At 36.7% G+C, this 9972-nt stretch overlaps 1 protein-coding gene across 1 annotated transcript; it reads left to right on the top strand.

Annotated features, from left to right (window-relative positions):
* The first annotated feature begins 6491 nt into the window (after positions 1–6491).
* LOC149843731 (protein BPS1, chloroplastic-like) lies at positions 6492–7556 on the top strand. Its single transcript, XM_090000961.1, has one exon. It carries the CDS (start codon positions 6492–6494, stop codon positions 7554–7556), a length of 1065 nt encoding a protein of 354 aa, XP_089857087.1.
* Positions 7557–9972: the final 2416 nt, after the last annotated feature.

Raw genomic sequence — 9972 nt, forward strand, 5'->3', positions numbered from 1 at the left:
CTTTGTTGGATTTCCACTTGACTTCTTTTAACCTTCCTTAGAACAAACATATATCTTTCTCACCATGACACCCTATGCTTTTTTGACCAAGAATACCTTCTAACACTGAAGCCAAGTTTTAAGGCATAATCATTGTAAAATTTGTATGCAACTTCCTCATTATTAAACTGCATTTCTTCTATGAGAACATAGTCAAGTGTACTATCATGTACATTCTCAATGTCTACACCTTTATCAAGTATATTGTCATGATCGTCTACCTCATTATCGAATTGCATTTCTTTTGCTGAAACATTCAAGTCAAGAGTGAATCCAATACATGCACCCTTCTTATCATGTGTATCATTAGTGCACATGTTCACTTCTTCAGGTGCATCATTAGTACAAATGTTCACTTCTCTATAACTTTCGAATGATTGAGATACATCATCTTCACTGCAACCATATGACAAGCTCACCGTTGTCATAAGCAAGATATCAATTTGCGTTAGCCAACACATACGTTTACTATAATTTATTCAAGATGCATATAACAACGAATATCGATTAGTTAAGTAAGTCAAAGAAACGATTAAATGAATCACAGTATAAAAGCAACAATAATTTGTTATTTGCCTATACTATGCTTCGAGTTGTTATTTACCATGCCAATGAAAGAAATGATTTATCGTATGTGTGTTGACGATAGTGATTCATATGACAACAATTTAATTATATCTATGATGTTGTGAAGCGATTTCAATAGAAATCACTAAATGAGTAACGATTTGAATACGCAAATCGCCACCACAAGCGTGCAACAATATAAATTCTGCACGCACATGTTTTAAAATCATACTACAAATATCTTATAAATCGACACTAGAAAATATGTAATATCTTATAAATCGATATATATATATATATATATATATATATATATATATATATATATCGCATAATATATTACAAATCAATACGACAATTCAACATAATAGCTTACAAATCGATATTAACAAACAAAACAATATCTCACAAATCGGTAGTATGTTACTACAACCGCAATTTGCGTTGCATTGCATATACTGAGTGAATGAACGATACCGGATGGGGTAGAGGCCTTTCCTTGCATCTGTAACCAAGCATTCTTATCAACAGGTCCCAGCGTCTTACAAATATTTTCAAATTTTCAACCGTCGAAAAGCCAACATCCATCTGCAATAACAAAACAATGTCTTAATGGTACTCACGATGACATACGTTCTTCAACAATAGCATGATGATATGAAAAGATACTCACGACACCTTAATGACACTTGTTAGAATGTTTGTGCATCATTGCTTTTTTCCATACTGCCTAACGAAAAAAAAGAAGAAGAGAAGATTGTAAAAAGAGATGGACGACAAATCTTCCTATGATGCCCACCAATGATCAAACCAGTTGATCGATTTATAGTTATCTCTACGAGGTAGGAACAAACTCAGAAATGTTTTGTAACACAAGGCAAGAACGAGAAGGCGACAATGCGTTGTAACAGAAGCTAAAAATCAAGGCAGGAACCTGGACTCACAGGAATGTTCAAAGCTATTTACGGGAGGACATTTTCGTCAAACACATATCTATCTTACGGGAAAACATTTTCATCAAACGCATATCTATCTTTTTTATATATTATTTTATTATAAAATCATCAAGGGTAACATTGGCATATGAATTATCATGGGTCCCAAGATATTCCTCTGTACACGCCCGAACACACGAATTTGTGTTCGGGGGCGAACACACAACCCCCTCTCAATTATTATTAACATGACAACATTGCATGGGACCCACAACTATAGAGTTTTGGCCCCACATGAAATGTTGTCATGTGAAATAGCCATGGCACTTAGCAGCTCTCATCATGCACAAACACCTGTGACATCAAGAAATCTTATATGAAGAGAAAATTTTGTGTATAATTTTTCTTTTATGATTTTTTTTTCTCTTGTTTGTAGGACATGAGTTAATCAGATAGTAAAAACAGAGTGTTTACACCTTCCCGGACAGTGGTAGCAGGCCTGGGGAGAAGGTGCTGACCAATTCGTTCTAGGTTCAACTCCCACTTCACATGGCTGGTCCATTAAGTGACCCGATTATCTCGACCAGGGTTCCTCATCATAAAAAAAGATAATATGTTTTTATTAGAGCAAGGGTTGCCCTCAACACTTAAAAATCATTATTGGAAAAATCTCTTCATGTTTGAGATGGAGAAATATTTTCTATCAAAATCAGAGCAAACTAAAAGAAAAAAAAATCAAAGAAGAAGAGATTACATGTTCAACTTTTCCTTTATGATTTCACATTTTTGCGTAAAAATTTCACACTTACAAATCGGGCTGGGAAACAAGCCGAGCAGCTAGTAGCGCCGCTCATGTTCAACTTGTAAAGATCTCGTTCAAACTCGTATCAGCAAGTTTGAATATTAACATTAGGTACTTGGCTCCTTGACTCGTACAAGCTTGTTAGGTATTAAAAAATATATTTTACATATATTTATGTTTTTGTAATCTGATTTCTTCTAGCTATAAACCAATGCATTTTTTCTATAAAGTATAAACAAGCTAACTTGAACTTGTCTTGTTTAATTCTAACTTGAACTTGTCTTGTTTAATTCGAGCTCATTATGAGCAACGCTTGAACACTTGGGTCGTTCAGCTTGTTTTTCCAGACCTACTTACAAATGTGCCCTTAAGGAAAAAATCCAACGGCACGTGAAAGCCGCAAGGGATGTTCAACTTTAAAAAAAAGTAAATACAAATGAAGAAGCGAAGTCAAGAACACAAAAGTAATTTTCTATTGATAAACCATCTTGAAGAGAATGAAAAGAGCAAATGTATTTTAACTTCATAACAAGAGGCCAATTTTAACACCTAACAGGAAGGTTGAAAAAAAAAAAACAATCACAATTTTTTTTTTTTTTTTATGATCTAAGGAAACCCTGCCCTTTCCCCAATCACCCACGGCACATTGGTTGGCCTCGGGTTGGTAAAACTCTTGAGGTCCTCCGTACCCACCACCGCGAAGAACAAAGTCACATTTTTTTTTTTGAAAGGCAGACTCCTACCAGTTATACAAGGATACCATGGGATTTGAACTTGCAATGTCCCAACACAAGGTGACGCAGACTAGCTGCTCCTGCCAAACAAGCGGAGCCCCCTGTTGGTAACAACAAAGTCACATTTAGTTAGTAACAATCTTCAAAACAAAGTGTTAACCATGTCATTTTGAAAAGAAAAAAGAATTGGAGTTTCTAGTCACCATCCATAACGTAACCAACTGATGGCACAAAGATTCACAATTTTAAGCCACTTTGGATCCAGAAAGACCCAACCAACCTTGGTGGCATTTTCTGATGATGAAGTTTCCTGCCGATGCGATTAATCTCTAGGTGGGGTAACCGACACTTAAGCCCTTATGGAGTCCACCATAGTAGGTGGCTCGGAATGCGCCAAAACAGTCTTGAGCAAAGCCACACGCATCAGTTTCCTGATCATGGATAAAGTCCGCAGTCCATTCTATACGAAGTCCAAAGTCCAGAGTACCAACGGGGTTCCGCTTGTCTGGCAGGAGCAGTTAGTGCACGTCACCTTGTGTTGGGACATTGCAAGTTCGAAACCCAAATGATAGTAGGGGTCTACCTAACCCCATCTTTATCTGTCGAAAAAAGTCTACAGTCCAAAGCAGAGAAAGAGAGAGAGGCTAAAACGTATCTATTAAATGCCTTCAATTTTTTCAACACCAAGATTGCCGGACCAACCAGGCTCAGACCTTAAGCTCGGGCAGCAACCAGACACGTCGTTCCTACTCCCACAGAAAGCAACGTAACCAATTGTACCGCTGCCTGAACCTATACCACTACCAAGAAACCGTTAGAACCCAACTCTAAACACATGGCCTTTGGTGAGCAAGGTCAGGAAAGGAGCTCTCAACTGGGCCATCAACAGCTCAGTTTCTAGTCGCATCGAACCTATCTCGCACCATACTATAATATTTGATCCGAGTAAAAGATGTGTCACATAATTGAACATATCATAAACTATCATAGGTTTCACGTAATTCAAACTATATATACATAGGGTAATACATCCATGCTAAATGACCACGACTGCTAAATGATACAAGCTATTGGATTTTCAGGATTTTTTCAAAATTCTGACCTTACAAACGTAATCTATATGATTGTTTTTATGAGAATCAGTTCTTGGAGCATTTGATTCTGATGTATGAATATGGTTGTTATAAGGTGTATATATAGGGGTAACAATTGCTATGTCGACTTGACTGTTCACATGAGCTAGAAATCACATGTGTGTGTCGTGCTGACCAAATCAGACCTCATGGAACTGGCTTTTGGATGATGAAAAATATGATTTTATGAGCCAATAAAATATCACACATTGTAGGCCATTGATTTTTTATGGCTCATAAAATTGTGCTTACATGTTGTAATCAGATGATCTAAAAGCCTATTTTCATTAACCTAAACATGTAGATCATATCTATAAGATTAGTTTCATGAAAACAACAAAAAAAAAATTTAAATGAAAAAGAAACCTCATTTGTAGCTAATGGCGACATAAGCAAATGTTAACCTATATATAATGTTATTATTCTCTGAAAACATGTACAATCCACATATTAGAAACCATAGATATAGGTTGCATCTTCTCAATCATGCCACCAGTATGTATTCAACATAGTTTGTTCGCTAGGAATCATAGCTTAGAACATGGTTTTTCATAAGTTTTTGATAGATTGTGAACTGTTGATATTTGAGTATCTTAAAACCTACATACACATCACAATCAGATTATTATTATTATTATTTTACTAAACAATGTATGTAAATCATATCTCTAGGGTTTGATCATCAAAAAAAATAAATAATTATGAAAGATATTATTTCTAATAGGTGAGTAAGTACTCATGAAGCATCTTCTCTCTAATATATATATATATATATATATATATATATATATATATATATATATATATATGTGTGTGTGTGTGTGTGTGTGTGTGTGTGTGTGTGCAAGCTGAGTCCCCCATCTGAAAAAAAAAGAATGGGTTTTTTCCAAACTCCACCTGTTCCATAAAGCTTAGCAGGCTTGTCCTCTTGCGCAAATAATTCAGCCAAGAAGCAGGGGCGGCTCAAGAGAAGTTGAGGCCCTAATTTTTTTTCATTATACATAAAATTTCTATTATTTATTAAAGGGGTTGCACTTTGTTTTTCTTAAATTCTTAATATCCTCCATATTTACTAATTCTTAATTCTACTTGAAGAGCTTCTTGTGGATCCTCTGCTCTTTTGGATAATCAACTCTAGCAACTAACTTGATTGCAACCTTGAATTCCCTCTCTCTTCTGAAGAATAATTTGAAGAGTCAGCCAAATCTAGTTCTAGTTCAAAAGTACCCAACATGCATAAGCTCAGATAAATTCAGCTCCAACACTAGTCCATTTTTTAATTAAATTCCTTATGGGTAATACATCTAAGAAATAACCTTTTATCATTCTGCATTTCTGCTTTTTGCTACTTTTGTGCAGTACAAGTAGCTCAAAGTTGGTTTTCACCAGAAAGACTGCAGAATGAAAATTTAGCAGCCAAAAAGTGCAAATGTTAACCTATATATATAATGTTATGATTCTCTGAAAACATGTGCAATCCACATATTAGAAACCATAGATGTAGGTTGCATCTTCTCAATCAGGCCACCAGTATGTATTCAACATCGTTTTTTCTTTAGGAATCATAGTTTAGAACATACTTTTTGGATGTAAAAATATTTTTTCATAAGTTTTTGATAGATTGTGAATTGTTGATATTTGAGTATCCTAAAACCTACGCACACTTCACAATCAGATTATCCAAAACTTGTTTTTACTAAACAATGTATGTAAATCATATCTCTAGGGTTTGATAAAATAAAATTTAAAATTTATGAACGACTATTATTTCTAGTAGGTGGGTAAGTACTCATGAAGCATCCTCTCTCTCTCTCTCTCTCTCTCTCTCTCTCTCTATATATATATATATATATATATATATATATATATATATATATATATATATTCAAGCTGACAGCCCCATCTGCAAACAAAAAGAATGAGGTTTATCCAAATTCTACCTGTTCCGTAACTGGAGCAGGCTTGTCCTCTTGCGCAAATAATTCAGCCAAGAAGCCTCGAGGAACCATCCCATATAAAAAGAAGTCTAACCAAGCAACAATTGATCCATCCTTTTCTTTGACCAGCAGCCTGTTTTGCAATCAATCACCAAAACACAACAATAATCCCTATAGTCGCCCTTTTCAGTTGTCTCCACATTCCAGCCCTCTGGTTTGTCAGACCACTTACAACGCACCTAAGTTCTCACATCACCATCCTTCCTTTCTTTCTCATTATAAAAACTCATTGAGGCATATCACAAACACTTCCATCACTTTTTAGTCTTTCTCTGCACATCCTCATGCATCGCACAGAAGAAAGGTGTTCTTGGATCTCCAAGCACTTGAAAATAGGCCTCCATCACCACCAACATGGGAGCCCAAAGCTCAAGCCACCCTCATCCTCCCTCCAAACTTACGAATCGGCACTATCCCACGGCCTCTCCCGTCTCGTATCGGTCGCCAAATCCGAGTCTCTCATCCCCTCCTTGGCATGGGCACATGAAGCTCTGGACTTCCTGATCAGCATTCACCATGGTCTCCACACCCTTGCTACTGACACCAACCACCCATTTGAGAAATGGAGTTTCAGTCTCATAGATGAATACCTCACAGACACCCTAAGCCTTCTTGATCTCCTAAACTCTCTCACTCGCAATCTGTCCCTCATCTCCCAACACAGGCTTCTACTGCTGCTACTGCTCAATTCTAGCCCTTCCACATTGGGACCAACCAAGAAGTTGCTGCAAGAATGGATGACATTCATTAGAATCAGCAAGTTTGCAGTAGGAGCTGATGAAAATGAGATACAAGAAGAGAGGAGTGGGATTATGGCAGGTAAGACTTCAGAAGCTGGTGAGGGAGAGAGGGTTTTGAGGAGAGGCATGGAAAGTGCAAAGGGTGTCAGTTTGTTTGTGATAAAGGCCTTGAATTGCTGTTTCAATGGGGATGTTGAGTCCATGTTGGGGATGAAGATGCCAGTTGGACATGAATGGTCAGTGGCCTTGATGAATCTGCAGATGAAGGTTTGTGAGGAGATGCTGAATAGGAGGACAGGGAAGGAAGGGGTTGGAGGTGTCTTCTTCCAAGAGGTGGTTGATGTCAATGAACGTGTAGGGCGTTTGTTGAGTTATATCAAAAGTAAAGAAGAAGAAGAAAGTGGGGAGGAATCAGAGAGTATTGATGATAATGATAACAATAGCGATGAATTACTTCTGTGGAATATATTGAGAGAAGACATGAAGGAGAAGGTTGAGGTCCTGGGGAGGTGCTTAGATGCTTTGGAGATGGAGGTGGATAGGCTGTTTAGATTGGTTTTGCATGCAAGAAATGAATTGCTTAATACGCTTAGGAGAAAGAATTTCTAATGGTAATCTGAGGCTTATATTGAATCGGCCAAAAATCATTTCCTTTTGTTTGTTTGTTTTTTTCACTTTGTACTTGTAAATACACCGTTTCTTGTATGATTACTATGAAAACAAGCTCTTTTGTAACTATAATCACATGTTTTCACAAAACCCATTCTGATTTTAAGATTTTTAGGCTCTGTTTGGGAGCTGCAGATGAGATGGAGAAGGGAGTGGAGATGGGAGCGGAGGTGGAAATGAAGGATGAAAGTGGATTTGTCAACTACGTGTTTTACAATGTAGTTGAAAATTGTTGGGAGGCCATCTCCACTCCCATCTCCCAAATACAGAGTCCCAAACAAGGGAGTGTAAGGACTCCCCATCTCACCTCTCATCTCCCCTATCTCCAGCTCCCAGACAGAGCCTTAAGTTCCTAGCGCACCAGGACAAGCAGAAATTAATGATCGAACTCTTGCAACTTGCAGGTGGTGGTCTAGGAGAAGCAACATTTATGTTGTGTCCACGCATTTGAGCTGTACAAAGCATGTTAATCATAAATGATGCATATAATACAATAATGCGCAACCTCCAAACAAGGGTTGGGTGGAAATTCTATGGTTCTCTCTTTTTTTCCTTTTTTTTTTTTTTTGCTAACAAAGCTCGGGTAGGCTAAACTACAGACAGGTTCAACTCATTATGGAGAAAAGGCCTCCAAAAATGTATCCAAATCAAAGGTTGGTATTTCCAAATAGATGCAGAACCAACTACAAGTGTACAATCGATGATCGCTTTTTATTGATATGAAGGAAATGAGATTTTCCAAAATTCAAAAGTCAAATGAAGGAAATATACTACCTAAATGAAATATCAATTAACCTTCTGTTGAAACACGGGATTTTCTTTCAGACCAAGAGAAATCAAACCACCTAAACATCTCTTTTTTTTATATATATTTACCCAAAGAAACCACTGGCTCTGCCAGTGGATCACTGTATTAGCAGCATAAAACTCCGGGGGCTTATTCCTGAACATCTCTCTTTTTTTTATTTATATTTACACAAAGAAACCACTGGCAGGAACAAAGACCTAGTTGCTGGCTCTGCAAGTCGTACTTAGGATCACTGTATTGGAAGCACAAAACTCCGTGGGCTTATTCCTGCCCTCTCGGTGTCTATATTTAATCATGTTATAGAAAATGTGAAAGTTGCAAGTTAGCTAGGAGACATGTTTTACCTTTGGGGTATGAGATAATAGAGTATGATAGAGTCTTTGACCTTATACATTTGGACATGGGATCTCTCACCATCTTGCTTAAGGGTGGGTCATCTTATTTTGTCACCTTTATTGATTATTATACAAGGCACACTTAGATTTACTTCATGCGAGATAAAAATGAACTTTTTAAAAATTTCAAGAAATTTTTATGACGGTTGAAACCTTATTTTCTTCTAAATTTAAAATTCTCCATTCAAATTCAGGGAGAGAATATACTAGTCATGTGTTTGAAAGTTTTCTGCAAGAAAAAATGAATTGTCCATAAAAAAAATCAGGCCCTTACACACTTAACAAAATGGTGAAAAAAAAAACATTCTTGAGACCACTAGAGTTCGTTTTTTTGCTAGTCACGTACCTAAGATTGCAGACGCTACCAGTTTAGCAAAATAATCGCATGCTTTCAAGAGGAATAAAAGTTTATCTCCTTATCAAAAGTTGTATATTGTGGCGCCCAATTACAAACTGTTTTTTTTTTTTTACATATTTTGTATTACTTCTTGAAAGGTATTGAGATAAGATACCTCCTCGTTCAAAGAAGTGTTGCTTTTTAGGTTTTTCTGATGGACAAAAGCGACCCAAATGTTAGGATCATGTTGAAAAAATTTGGATATCCAAGAAAGTGATTTTTTTGGAACATGTTTTGTACTTTGATAGGTCTAATGATGAAAAAGGAAGTGTAGATATATCCTTCTTAGTGAAGTATGTATATCCTTCTTAATGCTTTATCATTGGAAAGCAATAGTGCTTGAGGATTTTAATGTTCAGGTTAACTCGCAAGAAAGAGTTGTGACCTATGGCAATACCTTTTTAGAGCAGATGGAGCAAGAGGAAACTAAACCTTTAGAGGTCAATTCCAAGGCTGTATATTGTACGATTGTTGATAAATTATTTTGAATGTTGAGAAAGATCCGATTTACCCAGATCTGTGAAATCCTCTTTGAAATTATGGAAACATCGTTTGCAAACTTTGACCGTCCTTTGCCTGACGAGAAGGTAAAGACAGAGTAAGTTTCTCAATTTTCGTAGCTCGAATCGCACCGTTGGGAATTCCAATATGAAAATAAAAATAAAACATGTATAAGCACTCAATCAAAAGATTATAAGCACCCAAGTGAGTCTTTGGGTCTTCCTTTCCATTGAACTTTAGAAGTTTTGGAGGGGT

The sequence above is a fragment of the Nuphar pumila genome, chromosome 3 (assembly GCF_984573655.1).
Source record: "Nuphar pumila chromosome 3, dmNupPumi1.hap1.1, whole genome shotgun sequence".
NCBI lineage: Eukaryota > Viridiplantae > Streptophyta > Magnoliopsida > Nymphaeales > Nymphaeaceae > Nuphar > Nuphar pumila.